The 21,654-nt window shown below is 35.1% G+C and overlaps 1 protein-coding gene across 4 annotated transcripts; it reads left to right on the top strand.

Annotated features, from left to right (window-relative positions):
• Positions 1–656: 656 nt before the first annotated feature.
• LOC130828183 (magnesium transporter MRS2-F-like) lies at positions 657–15,522 on the top strand. 4 transcript variants are annotated; one of them, XM_057694029.1, is made up of 8 exons: positions 657–1,189; positions 4,625–4,669; positions 5,196–5,606; positions 6,507–6,770; positions 6,870–6,998; positions 13,856–14,022; positions 14,277–14,412; positions 14,963–15,522. In XM_057694029.1, exons 3-8 carry the CDS (start codon positions 5,199–5,201, stop codon positions 15,242–15,244), a joined length of 1,386 nt encoding a protein of 461 aa, XP_057550012.1. In that variant the 5' UTR covers positions 657–1,189; positions 4,625–4,669; positions 5,196–5,198; the 3' UTR covers positions 15,245–15,522. The 4 variants fall into 4 exon arrangements, 3 of the variants coding, with proteins under 3 accessions (XP_057550012.1, XP_057550011.1, XP_057550010.1); XM_057694028.1 differs by having other exon boundaries at positions 4,625–4,751; XR_009047334.1 differs by lacking the exon at positions 4,625–4,669 and having other exon boundaries at positions 14,277–14,864; positions 14,963–15,098.
• The last annotated feature ends 6,132 nt before the right edge of the window (positions 15,523–21,654 follow it).

Raw genomic sequence — 21,654 nt, 5'->3', positions numbered from 1 at the left:
CGCAAAAATGGCGGGAGCTTTCCATATCGAAACTTGCAACATTTTTGCCAACCAAATCTCAGAAAATTCCAAATAAAAAACAATGATGAAAATGAAGGATTATTTTTAAAAAAAAAAAAAAACAAAATGAAGGATTACTTAGTACTTACGACAATTAATTTAACAATACATATTAAAAATATAGAATTGATATGAAGGTATAAATTATACATTTAAAATATACAAACGTCGGCTTAGTAGAGTATAATGTAAACTAACAAGATTAGACCAACAATCTTAAGTGTAATATTTAGGAAAAAAGTGTTAACTTGAAAAATTGAAAATCAAAAAGTAAATAAATAAATAGAAATAAAAATATAAAGGGTCTGAGTCAAAATATCAACAGTTTTAAGTTACGAAATAATTCTTTTTATTCATTATTGTTGTTCGATTTAATTTTTGAGAACTATTCATTAATCACTATTTTGTTTGATTCATCTTAATGTAAATTTTATTAATATCAACTTTTTTTAATTTTTCCTTAAATACAATTAGAGATTTTTAATATTAAAATAATATATTAACACCAAAACCACCTAGTGAATATAGATGAGTAAGAAAGATATAAATCAGTTTTTGATATCTTATTTTATTTTTGCTTTGGATATGTTATTTATTACACTAATCTTTATTTCCATTTTAAATCTGAAAAGAAATCAGTTTTTGTTATGAAAAGCTATTCATCTCCATCATCTTCAATTGACCCTTAACCAAAAACGCAGACAACAATTCCTCTCTGTGAAATTTTGAAAATAAACATACACAGATCGACATCAACAACCTTCCTCTCATTCCCTGATTTTCCGGCGAAGAATAACCGCCTTGTGCTGCGTCGCCTGGGTGTTTGACGAACAACAACATGCCTTTCTAAGTCGCCTGAATGCAGCAGCAATAATCTTCTTCCTCGTTCCTTTTGAATGGGCAAAGCAGCAGCAATCCTGAATTATCCTGGAAATTTCGATGAATACAACCCTAAAACATCCTAAATTTTTGTAGAATTTCGAAAAGAAGAACTATACAACTGTTGTCCTATTCTTTGGGGTTCGAAAATCAGCAATAGTCACATAATTTTTCTTCCTACTCTGATTTCTTTTTCGGTGGAACTGTAAACAGCAATTTCTCCTTTCGATCATTGTGTCGCCAATTAAAGGTAGTTTTGATATTTTTTTTAATACTCTGTTCTTTCTATCCTTATATATAAATAATGTTTATCCATGTTAATTTATTATTTTATTGTCCTCATCGAGAACCTTTACCGATATAAGATTAATCAGTTGATTTACAGATTCTAAATATAGACTTATTTTAATAAGAATAAGGAAATTCATGTTGATTGATGCAAATTAGGGGATTTTGAAATTATGGATTTTTGTTGGAAAATTATTATGCTTGTTGAATCTCAAGCAACCATGTGAATAGGAAATAGGAAAGAGAGGTAGAAGAGAAGGAATTTAGAAGAGGACAAGAATATTGTTTTATTTTCTTTTATTTCATTAAATCTAATACACCTTTATATACTTTTATTGAACTAAGAGTGTGTTTGGATGAAAGGAAATAGAGGGAAAGAAAAGGGAGGAATTTGGAGGGAGGAAGAATTCTTTGTTTGGATAGAAAAATGGGAGGAAAGGGATTTGGAGGGAAGGAAATTGGAAGGACTTGAGGGATAATTTTTATTAAGGTTTCAATCTCTCCAAAGTTGGAAAGATTTGAAGTGATAACTCCAATTTCCCTTTCTGTCTCTTCCATTCCTTCCTATACAAACAAGAGCTATTTCCCTTCTATTTCTCTTCCCTTCCCTTCCCTCCCTTTCTTTTCTCTCTAAAATTACTATCCAAATAAAGTGTAAGGTTATCACTATTACCCACTTATAACTAATTACAATCTTACTACTAAATGTACCTATAACATACTTTCCCCCTTCAAAAGACTTGTCCTTAAGTTTATATTAAGAAATCAAACAAAAATACAAGACAACTTTTAACTCTAATTAAACACTAACAAAAAATGACCAAAATAGTGAGAAATAAAATAAGATCAATATCTTGCATCTCTTTACCGTAAGACCCTGTCAACATACAACCCACATATGTCGGTAATTTCTGATTCCATGACACCAGAGTTGAAACTTATTATTCCTTGAATCTTCTTTGCCAATAAATGAGCAAGCAACATCATGTTCTTTGAAAAATTGTGCTACAATACTTCCATTTTCCCCAACATTTGCTTGAATTTTAAGAGTAGCATTGTGCTTTTGAAACTCGGATTGTTGATAATGATCAAGTAACAAGGCATCTTTATTGTACTTATTCACTACTTCATGAATAAAACTAAAAACATGCATAGAAATCTTTCGTTTCTTGATTTTTAACAACTAAGGTGGGTCAAGCACTTAAGTATATTTTGTCCAAAGTTTTCTCTTTTTCTTGTACATCTCATATCTTCTTTAACTTTCTTGGAGCTTGATTGCACTCTTGACAAAGTACCAATTTCCACAACGGTCTCACATTTTGTACGTGCCCATTGATGAGTTTCTCTTAGCAGATTCTTAGTTTGGAGAATATAACTTTCAATTGAATGTACTTTAAGAATTTCCCCATGTTTTGAAAATAAATTTTCAGGTTCAATTGCCACAAAATACTTATGATTTTTAACTAAATCATGTTCACTCATGTCATCAATCACACAATTAACCAAATCACCATCCATATGAACAAAGCCTTTAGAACCCAACTTACTTTTTGCACATGAGTTTATATGATCAACATTTATAGATTCTTGAGTATCAATTTTTAAATCACACGTTGCTAATTCTTGAATAATATTTACTTCAAGCATGCTATCGAACATATCTAATGCAATCACATAATCATTACTTCATCATATACTACAATAAATCCCCAATTATCACTATTATGTTGGCAATTATGATTAAGAATTGGTTCATTACACCATTTACACAATCTTTTATTCCAACTATCAAAACATTTATCTTTCAAAAGTTTTTTAAAAGATTTGATATCCTTCTTTTGTTTGGCTTCTTCAAGTTGTGGGATAATTGGTTCTTCAAATTTTATGGTTTTGCAAAACTCATCACTCCTCATCTTTACAACCACTAAAAGAAATCTCTAGTTTGGGGAAAAATTCTAAGATTTCTAAGGAATATGGCAATGCATTTTTCACAAACAAGTTGTGTGCAAGATTTGACAATGGAAGAATTTTGGGTATTTTCAATTAGAAGAGAATAGAAGAGAAAGAATATTGCTATTAGTGCCAAGGAAAGAATGGCTCCGATACCAATATTATGGTTGTTGAATCTTAAGCAACCATGTGCATAGGAAAGAGAGGTAGAAGAAAAGAAATTTAAAAGAGTAGAAGAATAGTGTTTTATTTCCTTTTATTTGATAAAATCTAAGACTATCACTTATATCCCCTTTTATAGAACTAAGACTATCACTAATACCCACTTATAACTAATTACAATCTTACTATTAAATGTACCTATAACAATAACACTCCTTGTGATTAGATGTTGGATAATTGACATTTTTGAATTGGTTAGTAAAAGTCTATGTGAGTATTGTTGAGTTTTTACTAGAACGTGTGAATTGTGTTTTAAAATTGGAATATTGGAGAATAATGAAGAATTAACTTGATAAATTAACATTGAACTGTAATATTTGAATCCAAATTTAAAAGTCTTGAGTTGTGTTTTTGAAATTTGAAAATGAATACCTTGCTAAATTTAAAAGAGAAGTACTCATATCTAGTTGGCATTGGAGTTAAGGGACAAATTGAGAATGCATGGAATTACTTGGGTAAATTATGATGATTGCTAGTCTATGACAATTTCGGTTTTATCATGATCACTCTTGACTACATTATTGATATAGGTAGGGTAATCTTGACATTGTAAGCTTTTCAATTCTTAATTAACCTTGTGCTCTTTGTTATAGTTAGAAGTAACTTTATGACATTGAATGTTAGAATGATAGATTAGAATCTAGGTTGAGAGATGTAATGAGTTATATAGTAAGCTTAGTAGCATCAAAATGCATCATGGTGACGTAGTGATTTTTGTAATGCTTCCTTCTAGTGAATAATTGTAGACTGATCTTGACTCCTTAAAGCAATATTATATGGTGAATTGTTGCAGTCCCTCAAAAGGGTCTAAACAAACTACATTTTTTAAACATAGCTTTATTAAAGTTCTTTTGTAATTGAATATTTTAATGACATAAAGCTTGTTGCGTTTACTTATGCTGATGTTGTGATTGAGTCGGTGCATAAGGCTCGAGGGCCGGCCATTGATGGAGTATAGGGACACTTTGTCCACTATTTCATATTTTGAGGCGAATTGTCATTGAGATATTGACTAGCCTCACCCGAGAGTGACATAGCCTTAGAGTTATGGTGCTTCTCTCAACTAGATTTCTATTCCGCAATAAGATCTAAGTCTGATGTTGTTTTTAAGCCTTTTTCTTTCAATTATATCTATTTTGTTTTTCTTTTCTTATGTTATGTTTTGTTTTGTATTGCTTTTTCCCATTCAGTTAAGTCTAACCTCCAGTTGTTTATAATCTTTTAGATTGCTTGCAGATCAATACCAACTGGAAAGGGAGAGATATCCGAGGTGGTTAGAGCACTTTTTGAGGACTTTTAGTTTGGTTGGATAGCTGTTGTAGAGATCATGCGGTCTATAGTAGAATTTTGTGGTAGTTTGGCTTTGGAGACTTATCTTTTATTTTTTTAAGATTCTAGTTATATTTTGGATTGTGGTTTAGCTGTTTGGACTCGATATCACATATTATAGTTAGGTTTAGATCTTATAACATCCCTTTATAGGTTATGGTTTGAGATATGATTCTTTTGTATAAGTAAACCCTGTAATGATCTACTTACTTAGTTAATAAGTAAGTCATATTGTTTTAGTTGATATTAGAATCAATCTGCTGCAACCGTGGCTAATTCATAGGGTTAGTTCACGTAGTAGGGTTATAATCTTTGGAGTAAGAAAAAAGTGTGATTAGATAGAAGACACTCAAGATATGAGATCAGGAAATAACTAAATAATAGTTGTCATAGTTTTTTTTCTTGGGTTATAAATTTTTAACAATTGTTGTTATATTTCGCATTTTTATATCTTTGAGTTCCTACAGAATATGGCGTGGAAACGTAACAATCAAAATCGAAGCATGTTAATGGAAGAAGTAATGACATGGGGTCCAAGAGCTACGCCACATCATCATAACCAAGCTAAGAGAAGGCAAGGGATAGGAACCAGGGTATGGTTAATGATCTCAGATACAGGGGATTCTTGCCTTGATGAAATATCAAAACACCAAATTATGCGTCGTACCGGGCTGCCGGCACGTGACCTCCGTGCTCTTGACCCGGTTTTGTCGTACCCATCTTCGATATTTGGGCGTGAACGGGCTATTGTTGTAAATCTGGAGCATATCAAGGCCATTATTACTGCTACTGAGGTTCTTATGATTAATTCTTCTAATCCTCTAGTTGTTGAGTTTGTTGAAGATCTTAGCCAACGTATTGCCGGTGCTTTTCAAAAGGTATGCATCCATATTGTGTTTTTACTTTCTAGACTCGTTTGTTTGTCGACATTAACATAAAGTAGTGTTTTATATCTTTTGTCATGCTCAATGTATTGTTTCTTTGATTATTTTATTTGTGTATAGCGAGCTACAAAGAGAAATGCAGTAGTGTATGTAACATATATTGAGGCCTAAACAATGTGTAGTATATAACATATATTGAGACCTAAACCATCGCTGACCTTGGCCATCGCTGACCTTGGCCATCGCTTAAACTTTTGGTGTAGTTATTCCTTCACATGTATCGAAAGCCCAGAGTTTGAATTTTTTTCACCTCGCTTTTAAAGTTAAATTATTGGTGTTAATTATGAGGGAGACTTGTATTGCATTCATTCTTCTAGCCTAGTTGGCTCTCGTATAGTTGTGAGAGGGGGCGTGATAAATTATATGATAAATATCAGGCCTCGATCATCCGTTTAAGCTTTTGGTCGAGTTAGTTATTGGGTACAATGAATTATATAATTCATTTGTAAATGCTACATCTCATATTACATATGGTGATATGTTACATGAACTTTTACGTTTACCATCAGAAAATTTTAAAATTATTAATTGTTTTTGGGTTGACTTGAAATGAGTTATTGTTATTTTGTACCAAAACATGTAGATGTAGGTATAGGTACTACTAGATTAGAGTCCATCGTCTATTTTTTGTCCCATGTGTTTGATTAAAGTTCTTTCTTTTCGTGTCCAGTCTAACTACAATTGATGAAGTGAAGACTGAAGAAAATGGTTTAGAACTTTGAGTAGCACATTTACTTAGAAGATTTTAATTGAGTAATTAACGAGTAGAAGTAGAACATTTACAAAGAAAATCTGGAATTATTAATTTTTAGCTGTGGATTTTTCCTTGTGAAGGCCAAGGAGAGTAATGATCCATACGTGGGAGGAGAGGAAAAGAGTTCTCATCGACATGGTAGTTCTGCAAAACCATTGATCAGAAGAAAATCAGGGGGACTTGGAAAAGCTATAGATGCATTAAATGTGGCAATTAAAGGAAGCATTGGAAAAAATACGGTTGATGCATCCTTAATCCCATGTAGCGGTCCTATATCATTGCCATTCGAGTTCAGGGCACTTGAAGCTTGTCTAGAATCTGCTTGTAGGTGCCTTGAAACCGAGGTATTTCTTACATTTTACTTAAAATTTTATGATTTTTGTTTCAAATTTTTGTTCTTTTCCTTTTCATGGAGTACAATACTTTGGTCTTATCCTTTTCAGACTCAAACCCTGGAGCAGGAGGCATATCCTGCACTTGACCAACTAACTTCTCAAATTAGCACACTTATTCTTGATCGTGTAAGGCAAATAAAGAGCCGTTTGGTTGCAATTTCCGGTCGCGTGCAAAAGGTGATTTTTATTGTTGTTGTAGTTGTGCCTTTAGTGAACATTTGATATGGTTTTGGGATGAGCAATTTTGTTGCTTGTTTGAGCATAAGGCCTATATTAAATCAAATGGAAAGTTAAAGAAATTGGAGTGTTTGAATGAATGATCTGTTTGCTTAACGAGCAGTGGTAGAATGCCATATCTCCTTGATGTCGGTGCTTAAACGAGCACTCCACATAATAATTTTACTCAGATGAGCATTTTAAGTACTCAGGAGAACACTTCTGGGCTTTTGGCAAGAGTAAACAAAAGCCTCTAGATTATGCTGCTCGAATGAGCACTCTACATTGAGACAACATGTGACTTATAGAAGCATTTATTTTTGATTTTTTAGCATTTATGTGCATTTATGTGGTTAACCAATTATTTGCAATGCCCTGTACTAAAAATATAATAGTCCAGGTAAAATCCTAACTTATTAGCTGTTTGTCTACCTCTAACCTCAAACCCTCTCTTTCTCTACCATTTAATCTTCTCCAAGTCGTGAGTCTCTTGTTTCTCTTTATTGTTTTTTCTATTTGTTTTCTTCTTGTTTATCTTAACATTGTTTGAAGATCATGCTTTCACTTACTAACACTAGATTTGGGTAAATGCTTATGCAAAAGTTGTTGATTGGCAACTAAGTTTTTAACGGGGTGTTAGGTTATTGGTATTAAATGGTGGTAATGAAAATGAATTTTAATTTTAATTTTCATAAAGTGTGCTAGCCATTCTCATGGTTGCGGAACTACCACCATCAAACATGTATTGTTCTTCATAATTTTTCATTACCATTTAATACCACAATATCAAATGGTGATGGATGGTGTTCGAGTTTGGTGTGACTTTGAGTGCACCAAATGAAGTATGATAAGGTTGATTGTGTATGGATGTGTTTATGTGTGTGTATGATGAGGGAGGTGTTTGAGGTGCCACTCGACCAGTCGAGCTTGCTCCAGCCACATCAGGGACTTTCTGATCTTTTGCTCGACAAAATTCCAAGCCGCTCGACCAGACCATGTTTTGCTCGACCGGTCGAGCGAAGGTTCAGAATGCCCTTTGTTTTCTTACGCGATAAATTATTGCTTGGACTGTCTTATTATGGGCTTTTGCCCCATCACTTGTACATGACTTCTCATATAAATAGAAGTCCCTACACACATTCCCATGTAGATTCTAACCCTAAGCCAAACACAAACCCTTCTCTTTCTCTATTCTTCTTCTCCAAGTGTAATTCTCCATTGTATGAGTTCTTGAGAACTCCATTGATTCTTCACATAATAGAAGCAAGCTAATCACCACCGAGGACTAGCCCACATTGGGTGAACCTCGTAAATCTTGTGTCTTTTGTTTATTACATTATTTCTTATTGTTTTTCATTGCTAGTTTATTGAAGTGTTTGTTTCATTGCATAGAACACCTCTACCATTGTTCTTGGGTGTTACTAGGGATAAAGATTGAAACTTTAGACCCTAATGTGCTTCGTTTTTCAATTGGTATCAAAGCTTAACGCTTTTGGTGGTGTTTGGGAGTGTTCAAGAGTGCAAAACTTGTGGAAACATGTCTTTAATGAAGCTAGATATTCGGAAGTTTGATAGGAGTGGCAAGTCAAAATGAAGGCAATATTGACAAAATGGGGTGCACAAGGCTCTTGAAGGTGAAGATAAGAAACCCATTAGAGTAAGTGAAGCAAAATGGGAAGAGATGGATGTTAAGGCTTTGTTAGCTATTCAACTATGTCTCTCAAATGAGGTTTTGAGAGAAGTTTTGAAGGAGAACACCTCTAAGGGGATATGGGAGAAGTTGAAGTCTCTTTAAACGGGAAAGAGTGTGACCAACCGGCTACTCTTGAAGAGTAGACTCTACGATTTTCGATTGGAGGAAGGTAAACCCCTTAAACCTCACCTTGATGAATTTTATTCTATTTTTATGGACTTGCAAAACATTGATGTAAAACTTGATGATGAGTACTTGGCTATCTATTTGTTGTGTTCATTACCACCATCTTACAAGCATTTTAGGGAAACCTTGCTCTATGGTAGAGACAATTTGAGTAGTGATGATGTTAAAAATGCCTTGACTTAATGAGACTTGATTGATACACAATTGTCAATTAAATCATCTAGTATCTCAAATGATGGCTTGTATGTGAGGGGTAGAGTTAATGGTAAGGGTTCTACTTATGGTAGTGGTAACAAGGGCAAAAGTAGGTCAAAGTCTAGAGGTTCAAACAAGAACAAGACTTGCAACTATTGCAAGCTCAAGAGTCACATCAAGAAGGATTGTTGGAAGTGAAAAAAGAAACATTCCAATGATGATGAGAGGTCTAAGGAGGGTTCTAGTAATGCCGAGACTAGCTATGTGAATGATAGCGATGATGGTGGCGTTTTAGTTGCCACACATGAGTACAAGGGTGAAAATGAGTGGATTCCTGATTTCGGGTGTTCCTTCCATATGACACCCAATAAAGACCTCTTCACTACCTATGAAAAGGTAGATGGAGGAAATGTTACAATGGGCAATAATGCGACTTGCAAGGTTGTCGGTGTTGGGAGTATTCAAATGAAGATGTTTGATGGTATGGTGAGAACTTTGTCCGATGTTAGGCATGTTCTCGGGTTAAAGAAGAACTTGATCTCTTTGGGTACTTTAGACAAGAATGGTGTAGGATTGTTTATCAAGGTGGAGTGATGAAAGTCATAAGAGGGTCACTAGTTGTGATGAAGGGGAAGATGAACGGGAGTTTGTATGCTTTAGAGGGTTCAACCATCTCCGGCTCTGTGAATGTCTCCACTAGCATTATGTCCGATGAAGAGACCAAACTTTGGCACTTGAGGTTGGGTCATATGGGTGAGAGAGGTATGCATGAGTTGAGTAAGCAAGACTTGTTTGGAGGAACGAAGCTGGGAACCTTGGCTTTTGTGAACATTGTGTTTATGGGAAGCATAAGAGAGTGAGTTTCAAGCTGGCAATCCACAACACCAAGGGGATCCTTGATTATATACATTCTGATCTTTTGGGACAATCTAGGAAGACTTCACTTAGTGGGTGCAACTACTTGCTTACTCTTATTGATGACTATTCAAGGAAGGTTTGGTGCTATTTCATCAAGCACAAAGATGATGTATTTGATATCTTTGTTGATAAGAAGTTTCTTCAATAGTGCACCAAGGAGGGTATAGTGAGGCATAGAACATGTGTTGGAAGGCCTCAACAAAATGGTGTAGCCAAAAGGATGAACAAGACGTTGTTTGAAAGGGCTTGGAGTATGATCGCACAAGCTAAATTGAGCAAGAGATTTTGGGCCGAAGCAGTTTCTACGGCATGCTACTTGGTGAACAGTTCTCCACATATAGCATTGAACTTCAAGTCCCCATAGGAGGTATGGTATAATTTGCCGGTTGATTATTCTAATCTTAAAGTATTTGGCTGTCCGGCCTATATTCATGTGAGTGAGGGAAAGTTTGAACCTAGAGCTAGGAAATGTATTTTCATGGGCTATAGTTTAGGTATAAAGGGATACAGGGTGTGGTGTGAGAAGTCTAGATAGATCACTACTTCTAGGGCTGTAGTTTTTAATGAGAATGCATTGGTTACTCCTACTGTTGAGGACACTCTTACTAACATTGCAAGTACATCTGATGACACCCAAGAGGAGGTGGAGCCTCCCAATATTGATGAAATTGATGATGATGCTCGACATGAAAAAGAAACCGTTTTGCCCACTCAAAGAGAAAAGAGGAGAATTATACCTCAAAAAAGGTATATAGAGGAGTGTGACTATGTGGCTTATGCCCTCACTATTGCTAGTGAGGTGGAGAGTGTGGATGATCCAAATTCAGACAAGGAGGCTATATCCTCAAGTGACTCAAGCAAGTAGCTAGTAGCTATGAAGCAAGAGATGGAGTCTACTCTTCATTTAATATTTTGCATCAAATAGATAGCCAAATCCTCATCATCAAGTTTTACATCAATGTTTTGCAAATCCAATAGAATAAAATTCATCAAGGTGAGGATTAAGGGGTTTACCTTCCTCCAATCGAAGATCATAGAGTCTACTCTTCAAGAGTAGCCTGTTGGTCACACTCTTTGCCATGTAAAGATACTCCAACTACTCCCATATCCCCTTAAAGGTGGTCTCCTTCACAACTTCTCTCAAAACCTCATTTAAGAGACATAGCTGAATAGCTGACAAAGCCTTAGCATCCATCTCTTCCCATTTTGCTTCACTCACTCCAATGAGTTTCTTATCTTCACCTTCAAGAGCCTTGTGCACCCCATTTTGTATCAATATTGCCTTCATTTTGACTTGCCACAAACCAAAATTTACACTCCTATCGAACTTCTCAATATCTAGCTTTATTAAAGACATGTTTTCATAAGTTTTGCACTCTTGAATACTCTCAAGCACCACCAAATACCTTAGGCTCTGACACCAATTGAATAAGCACACTAGGGTCTAAAGGTTCAAACTTTATCCCTAACAACACCCAAGAACTATGGTAGAGGTGTTCTATGCAATGAAACAAACACTTCAATAAACTAGCAATAAAAAACAATAAGAAACAATGCAATAAACAAGAGATACAAGATTTACGAGGTTCACCTAATGTGGGCTACATCCTCGGTGGTGGTTAGCTTGCTTGTATTATACGAAGAATCAATGGAATTCTCAAGAACTCATACAATGGAGAATTACACTTGGAGAAGAAGAATAGATAAAGAGAAGTGTTTGTGTTTGGCTTAGGGTTAGAATCTATATAGAAATGTGTGTTGGGACTTCAATTTATATTAGAAGTCATGTACAAGTGCTAGGGCAAAAGCCATAGTGATACAATCCCGCAATAACTTATCGCGTAAGAAAACAGGGGCTTCTATTGCACCCCGCTCGATCAATCAAGCGAAACAAGGGGGGTCGAGCGGTTTGGACTTTGGTCGAGCAGCAAGACAGAAGACTCTCTGATGTAGTCGAGCCAATAGGCTCGGTCGAGCAGACCATAGACTTGATGGAGCGGCTCATTTGAAGCCCATAAAGACTCTCCCTCATCATCATCATACGCACGCACATGCTTATCCATACACCATCAACCTCTTCAAACTCCATTGGTGCACTCAAAGTCATACCAAACTCTAACAATAGGTGTTAGTGCTCGAATGAGCTTGACTATGCTCGAACGAGAGCACCATGTAATTATTTTGTTTGGAACAAGCAATTCTCACTAATTAAGAGCAAAAAAAATAACTCTGGTATGTGGCAATATGTGCTCTACTTGAACAAGTACCTTGACGTGCTTGAAATAGCACTCTGTACCACGAAACCTGTGATATTGTGAAGTTCTTATTTCTGATTTCTTTTGGCATTTAGTTGTATTTTTGTTGTAGGCCAATTTCTAGTAATGCCTTGGACTCTAAATACAAGGTCTTATAAGGTGAAATATTAACGCATAAACTCAACTCATTGTAAGGAGACACCAATTAACCTATTTTTTTTCACTATCATCTTATTCTCCAAGTGTTCAAGAATGTCATTACAATTCATAAAGGTTGTGCTTGGGAACAAATAATTCATTTATCAAATTTGGATAGTCATTTTCAAATTCTGAAATCTAACTACTATTGAATCAAGAGCCAATTCCCATAACTTTGGTAATGAGTTTAATCACTTGGTTGTCCATGCTCTATCTTGCACAATTGAGAACGATGTTGTGTGTGCAAAGAAGTATGGAAGTATATGCTTTGGATCACTTAATGAAGTGATGCATATTGGTGACATGGAGTGGATTAATGATTGTAAGGGAGTGCAAAAGAAGTTTGCTCGAGTGGTCGAGCAAAGGAGGCACGATCGAGCTTTTCACCAGGAGAAGATCGGAAGAGTCTGATGTGACGCTTGACCATGTCGAGCGGGCCACAACACCCAAAAACGCGAGTTTTCTATTTTGTTCTCAGTTTGTAGTGGGCTGTTGGGGTTTTGTCCTAAGGCTTCCTTATATTTTATAGGACTATAAAAAAGGGTCTTAGAGCATCATTAGGGTTATTTTTGGAGAGGCACATACAAGAGAAAGAAACTAGGATTTACACCATAAGAGTTCTTCCTTGATTGAGTTTGTGTGAGATTGAGTTTAAAGCTTCAATCTTTATCTTGATAGTGTTCTCAAGGCTTGTGTGAGTTGAGTTATTGATGTATGTTGATATATTAATGATAAGAAACTTGTTTTGAGGGGGATGTGTATTGATATATTAATGATAAGAAACTTGTTTTGAAGAGGAGGTATCCATAGATACCTCATGAATCTTGTGTTTGTCTCCATTGTTATTCTTGCTCTGTTTTTGTGCTTTGTTCATTTTGTTCTTGTTTATTCTTTACCAATTATTATAGCCCATTCTTAACAACTACTTTTAAAAGGATGAAATTGGCTTAAATCCAAATTTGATTTTTTTATTTGTCAAACAATAAAGCTGAGCTAATTTTATATTTACAAATGAAAATATGGTTCCAAACACGTCATTAGAAGTTGATACCACCAAAGGAGCACATAAGTAAAGTTGGGTAAACCTTGTATATCTCATGTCTCTTTATTTCTTGCACTTGTTTATGGTAATTTTATTTGAATTTTATGTAACCACTTACAAGCACATGAATACTAGTTGGAAAATGCTTTCACAAAAGTTGTCAGTTGGCAATTAATGCAAGTATTTCACTTGCTTTAGAAGGATGATAATTAATCTTCATTTGCAAGTTGTAAATTATTTTGTGTTTATTCATAGTAGCTAATAACCTACATGTCAAACTATGTGCTTTGTTTAGCTCTATGTTTGTATCAACATGGGCTTTCTTGCACAGGTGAGGGATCAACTTGAAAATTTGTTGGATGATGACGATGACATGGCAGAGATGTATCTGACTGAAAAGCTTAAGCTTTCAATGGAACAAGGACTTTCCATGAGAAATTCCTTGAGAACTTCCATGAGAACAGAACCTGGGGACCACCTAGTTGATGTTGATGAAATGTGAGCATTTTTAATTGAGTCATACCATATACTCTATGATCCATTGGAAAATAGTATAAGAGTAGAATTTATATTATCTTCACCTCTAATAAAAGGGTCAATCGGAAACAATCTTTTTGTAAGTGTTATCTCTAACAAGGGGAATGTTGTGTACAACTGACCCCCTAAATCCCATTTTAAGTGTAAGCCACTTAATAATGGAATGTTAGTTGTTGTTGTTCATCTCTATAGAAAAGTCACTTGCTATTACTCAGGGATGATGAAGAAGATTCAAAGTCTTTTGTATATTCTGATTCATACACTTATGTTAAGCCAAATATTGAAGAGCTAGAAATGTTGTTAGAAGCATACTTTGCACAAGTAGAGGGGATTTCACAGAAGTTGTCCGCTGTAAGTCTTTAATACCTATTTCTTTATTTTAGCGTTTAAGATTCGTTAATGTTACTCCAACTCTTAGCTTCAATGTTTGAATCTCGATTTGTGTAACTCCAACTTGTTGCTCCAATCTCAACTCTAAAGGCTAAAACATAGTATCACGTGTGAACACTTAGTTCTTTATGTTGCAGAACAATTGTGTGATTTTACCTGTTAGAGTATATAACATTTCTGAAGCTTTAACCATAAGTTTAAGCTTTTAGTTGAGTTGATTCTTTGACATGGTATTAGAGCCAGTGTGACAAGAAGTTAGGGGTTCGAGTCTCAATCACCCCTTATTTAATGTGAAATATTTAGCGTCAAGTATGAAGAGGAATTGTGCTGCATCCACGCTTCTAGCCCAAAGGGTATTTGCGTGAGGGGGAGTGTTAGAGTATATAACATATCCTAGAGCGACAACCATTATCGTAAGCATTTGGTTGAGTTGGTTCCTTGATATTACCCTTATATCTATAATTCTGCATTGGTACTTGTTTTTGATGGTGATGTATCGATTTTGTATTAGATGAGCGAGTACGTAGGGGACACAGAGGACTACATCAACATAATGTTAGACGACAAACAGAACCAACTGTTGCAAATGGGAGTGATGCTTAGTACAGCAAACATGATTATAAATGGAGGGATTGTTGTATGTGGGATATTTGGAATGAACATTCATATCCCTTTATTTGATGGAGAAAACAGACAGTTTTTGGAAACTGCCTTTGGCACTACTTTTGGTTGTATTATCACGTATTTACTTGCTATAGGTTGGGGTAGGAAGAAGTATCTCTTATCCTTCTAATGTCTTAGTTTCTACATTCACCAATTTTTTGTATTTCAATTATGGCTATCTATTCTTCGCTACTATGCATTCATTGTAATAATTTTACATCGACTCATCTAAAACTTTACTCCTATGGGTTAAGAATATTTATGTAGTTTGATGGTGACATATTTTATATGAATTATCGATTACCATTTGATTACTTGTTTTAGTCAATTTTGTAAATTTATCACCAAGGAATGTTTTATTTGTTTGTGTTTGCATTGTGGATAATATCATCATTTTTAGAAAATAGTTTTCTATAAAATTATTTTCCAATTCGAAAATCAAAATCATAATTTATTTTCTTTTATATACTTTAAGGAAACTCTAAAACTATGGATGGTCATTGGTCCAAAATTCTATTAGATTTACCCCAAACCAACCCTATTAAATTCGCTCCATTTAAGACCCATCAAATCTGCTCTAGATTCGTTTTAGTACTAATGAAACTTTTAATATATAAAAAAAGTTTAAGTTTGAATAATTAAATCAAGGCTCGTTTAGGACACTAGAGTCTAGATCCATCAGATTCTGCGGATTTGAGTCTGGGTCTATTTGAATTCGATCTTAACCCATTCATAACCATCCATAAATCAAATTTAGCAGCATCATATTATTATACAATACTATAAAAATGTTAAAAAAATTCTAAGTGTCATCCTCTATGGAGGAATGACAAATGAAAAATCATACAATACTATAAAAATATTAAAAAATTTCAAGTGTCATCCTCTAAGAAGACATGAGAAATGAAAAAATATTATTAAGTGAGAATACTGCATGACATATTGATTAATTTTTATATAGTAATAGTATTACTAAAAATGTTAAGTGAATAAATTGAAACATATGACAATAATTAATTAAAGAAATAAATATAGTAAAAAAATTGACTTAATCTTTTGTATTATGATAGGAAAATGTACACAAATGTGTTTACTTTATTGGGTCTAACTTTTGAGAGAATATAATAATATAAATCATCATCATCATCATCCTACCCAGTATATACTGCTCATAATAAACTAAGGCTAGGGTCTAGGGAGGGAAAGACGGTGGCAACTCATACCCATAAAGGAGAGCGCGGCCAAAAGAGTCCCCCGGCTCGAGGAAGATAAAGAGACGTGATTACACGTGATAGATAACTTAAAGGCCTATAAAAATAAAAGTAGAACCACTACAAAAGAAAACAAAGAACTAATAGAAAGAAAACGATAAAAGTAAGAGGTTAAGGACACTAAAAGGTAAACTAAGAGGACATCAGAATTCTAAGACATGGATATGGCGTCTCCAACTGCTCCTATCCCTAGTCAGGTTCGCAGAGAGGTTTAACTCATGCAAGTCAAGTCTTATTTGCTCAACCCAAGTTCTCCTGGGTCTTCCTCGACTCCTCTTACCCTCTACTATAATGCTTTCTATCCTCCTCACAGGGGTGTCGAAAGTCTTTCTCTGCACATGACCAAACCACCTCAATCTATTTTTGTGCTTTTTTCCAGATATAGGGGCTACCCCTAGTTTATCCCTAAATTCTTGGTTCCTAATTCGATCCATCAATGTGTGCCCACACATTCACCTCAGCATACGTATTTTTGTAACTTCCATTTTATGTTCGAAAATCTTCTTTACAGGCCAACATTCGGTCCCATATAGCAGAGCAGGTCTGATTGCCGCCCGGTAGAATTTTCCTTTTAACTTGCTTGGGAATTTCCTATCACATAGTAATGCGGTGGCTGCTCGCCACTTGAGCCAACCCGCTTGTATACGATGATTTACATCCCCATCAATCTCCCTATTCCTTTGAACGATCGATCCCAAATACTTGTACTTGGTTGTACTCTTAACAACTGTTTCATCTATGGACACCTCTTGTTCACCTACCGGTGATGTCCCAATAAAGTCACAGCATAGATACTTGGTCTTCATACGGCTAATGCGCAATCCTTTACCTTCTAAAGCTTCCCTCCACTCATCCAATTTGTTACTAACCTTCTCTATAGTTTCAGCTACCAGCACAATGTCGTCCACGAATATCATGCACCATAGTACCGTCTCCCAAATAAATTTAGAGATCTCTTCCATTATGATAGTAAAAATGAAAGGGCTTAGAGCCGATCCCTGATGTAGTCCCACTTTAACCGGAAAAAGCTTTGTTATCCGCACCAGTGTTTGAATGCTAGTCGAAACTCTGTCATACATATCCCTAGGCATGGCCACGGTCCGGGTTGGGCCGGTTCCGTTCCGGTTCCATCCGGTTTCGGTTCCATTTGGAATCTGTCGTGAACGATTTCGGTTCCGGTTCCGGTTCCGAGCAGTTCCAAACATTTCCTTGGCGGTTCATGAGGCAGTTCCGGGGGTTCCAACTCGCAGGACGGGCGGGTCGGACCATCGGTTCCATTTTTATTTTTCCTTTAAATATTTATATAATATAAAAATACTATAATATTGCGGACGTACCTTTGATGATTACTTGATTATTAGCGAAATTCATTTCTTATCAAGTTGTCATCGTTATTAAAATATTTACTAAAAAGAATGAAAAAAATAAATTAATAAGAAACGAATCAACGATAATGTCGATAAAGATGATTAATAAAAAAAGAGGGAGAAAATGGACTTGAACCTTGTACCCAAAGGAATACTAAGCTGCCTACGTATCCCGAAGGAATCAAAGCCCACGTAGTTCTTTGTCATACCTTTTATTTGTAGTTGTTGAATGTTGATTATCGTTGCCCGATTGATCCTATTCGTCTTCGTCATCATTATCTGGTTGGTTAGATGCTTCCGCTGACTCTCCTCCTGACGATGATGCAGATGTATCCATCATCATCCATGGATCATCATCATCGCCTTGATCATCATCATTCCTTAGTCCTTGTGTTCGAATCTCCGCTTGATCCCAATCTTTCTTGCAAACACATATTTGAATACTATGTGGAGCAAGACGAGATCTCTTTTCGTCTAAAACTCTTCTACTTGCACTAAAAGCAAACTCCGACGCAATCGTAGAAGCAGGAATTGCAAGGATATACTTTGCAATTCTCGATAATATGGGAAATTTTATAGATTTTTCTTTCCACCACTCTAAAATATTATAGCTACCTTGGTCAAATTCAAATTGATGTTTAAAATAATTATCTAATTCTAAATATGCAGTGGAGGGTGAAGAAAAAGATGATCCTACAAAAATATCATATTGGCTCATTATATTAGCTATTACGGAATTATAATAAGAGGGACGTGCCGAGACGCTAGCACGCCTAGACGTATCGCGTTTTGGGTTATATACACTAGCATAGTAATCATAAACTTTTGCTAAAAGTTTTTTACAAGTTCCAACATAATTATGTATATCACTAGGCGGGCGATCTAATGATTTGTAGTAAAATCCAATTACTTTAGTAAGGACTTCTGTCTTAAAACATGGGTCTAAAATGGTTGCAATTCCATAAATAAAAGGAAAATCGGTAAAATATGTCTTCCACTTATCCATCATATCTGCAAGGCTTTAAATATGGGTTAGTATCATCATCCGTATGTTTAAGAAGATGATAAAAAATAGTAATACACTCACTTATTACTAAGTGAACGTTTGGTTCGTAAACATATGAAAAAATCTTAGTTGCGTGGTCATACGCTTCTAATATTTTATGTACACCTATAGCTAGTTCCCATGTGTCATCAGTTATATAGCTATCTGTACACTCACTATAAAGTTGTGTTATAACTGGACAATAAGCAATCGCTTTTCTTAATAAATCGTTGGTTGAGCCCCAACGTGTAGGAGTATCTAATGACCAATACAATTTTTTTAGTTGATAATGGTCATATAATTGCTTATATCGTCTCTTTATCTCGTCCAATTCTAAGCCACTTCACTATGTCTCTAATTGGATCTAATAAATCACTTAGTTGTTCTTCATGTGATCTTGTTGATGACTGTCGAGATCTATGTATCTCAGTAGGGGTCGTTGGTTCCTCTTCTTGTTCTTCTTCTTCTTCTTCATCGATTTGTATTTCTCTTTCCACTTCTTCTGCATAATTGTGTAATTCTTGGTCGTACCCTTCTGGATAATTTGGTTCATAATTATAATTACTAATCGAAGGTGTTGTTGATATAGACGGAGTTGAAGTGGCCTTTCTTTTGGAGCTTGAACCTCCTAATGATTTTGCCACTTTAGTAACTTTTTTAGAGGCTTTTTTCAAAAAAGAAGACATGATAATATTGAAATAATAATAGAAAAAATAAATAAATAAATAATTAATAGACTAATTATGTAATTAACTAAATTAAGAAATAATTAAAAGACTAATTATGTAATTAAGAGAATAATTGCGTAATTAAGTAATTAAGTAGAGAGAGTAAGTAGAGAGAGTAGGAGAAGAGATGAGTTGTGGATGAAAATGATTGAAAGTGATGGGTATTTATAGAAAAATCCCCAACGGTTATAAACGGCTAGTTCAACGGCTAGATTCACGGTTCTGGTTCCATGGAACCGCTGGGCTGGTTCACCCGGACCGGTCCCGGTTCTAGTTCCGGTTCTATGGAACCGTTGGGCCGGTTCACCCGGATCGGTCCCGGTTCCAATTCCATGGAACCGTTGGACCGATTCCGATTCCAACCCGCGGTTCTTAGGTCCGGTTCATGCACTTTTTTTTCCGGCGGTTTCACGGTTCGGGCCGGTTCGGAACCTGTCGCGAACGGTTCCGGTTCCAGTTCCGGGTAACCCGCTCTGTGGCCATCCCTACATATCTCGTATGGTCTCAATGTACACTGAAGAAATACCTCTAGCCTTGAGGCTATCCCAGATTACACGTCGTGGTATGCTATCATACGCTTTCTCCAAGTCAATGAACACCATATGCAGATCTTTCTTTCGCTTCCTATATTTCTCCATCAGTCTCCTCAAAACATGAATTGCCTCGATGGTTGACCTTCCTGACATAAAGCCGAATAGATAATCTCTAATCACCGTTTCATGTCTAATTCTCCCCTCTATCACTCTTTCCCACATTTTCATTGTGTGGCTTAGAAGTTTGATACCTCCATAGTTGCAGCATATTTGCGCATCGCCTTTGTTCTTAAACAGAGGTACTAGTGTGCTATTGCTCCATTCTTCTGGCATCTTATGCGTCCTCAAAATAATATTGAAGAGGTTAGTCAGCCAACGAATGCCCTCTTCTCCTAAACCCCTACACACCTCAATCGGGATGTTATCTAGCCCGACCGCCTTTGTTCTCCCCATCTTTTTGAGAGCTCCTCCTACTTCTCCTGTGTTAAAATCACTCGTTGACCCATATTCTAGTGGTGTTTAGACGTCAAAAATTTGATTATCCGCCTCCTTTGGCCCCCTATACTCATTGAGCAGCTGGGAGAAGTATTGGAGCCATCTGGTTTTGATCTCCTCTTGTCTCAGGAGAACTCGTCCCCCCTCATCTTTGATGTATTTCACTGCCTCTAAGTCTTGCCGCTGTTTGGCCCTAGTCCTCGCCAACTTGAAAATTTGCTTCTCCCCCTCTTTGGTATCAAGCTTCCGATATAAGTCATCATAACCACGGTTTTTTTGCCTCCGTTACCGCTTTCTTTGCCGCCCGTTTTGCTTCTTTATAGCTCACTCTCTTTTCAATCCTATCCACCTCTATATTATCATAAATTCATATTATTTGAATATTATATAATATAGAATTAGTAAATTAAGAAATCAATATAATAATTTAAACTAATATAAGAAAATCAATCATCAACAAAAAAAAAAAAATACCAAAATCAATCACAAATTAGTTAATTCATGTCTCAATTTATGATTGATTTGATATAATAAATAAGGAATTGAGATATGCATTTTATTTTTAAAAGTTAATTAATAATTTAAAATCGAAAATATGAACAACACTTATAATATTGAATAACTTAATATCAATAAGTATATAATTAAAATTATGATTCTGATATCTAAATTTTTAGTCTAATAACTCTAATTATATCAAATGTTATTTTAGCATATTAAAAAATATTATTAGCAATTAGATAATTTAATTTCAATACCAATTAGTACAATATAAAAAATTAGACTAATATTTTGATGCCAATAATAAAAATTATTTTATGTGCTATTTATCTTAAAACAAATACTATTTTGAATTTTTGTTCGATGCAATTAAGGTAAAAGAAACAACTATATCATTAACAATATCAATTAGAAAAAATCTTACACATATTATTTTCAAAACCTAATTAAGAATCTACGACATAAATTATTCTAATACACAATTTTTAGATAAATAAATATTAAATTGAATTAATTTTCATCAAAATGAATTTATATCGAAAGTTCAAATGTATATCTTATTATGTGTTTAGTCAATAACTATTTATGATCATTTATTAT

This window comes from Amaranthus tricolor, chromosome 12, assembly GCF_026212465.1.
Source record: "Amaranthus tricolor cultivar Red isolate AtriRed21 chromosome 12, ASM2621246v1, whole genome shotgun sequence".
Classification (NCBI taxonomy): Eukaryota; Viridiplantae; Streptophyta; class Magnoliopsida; order Caryophyllales; family Amaranthaceae; genus Amaranthus; species Amaranthus tricolor.
This window is presented reverse-complemented; position numbering and strand designations above follow the sequence as displayed.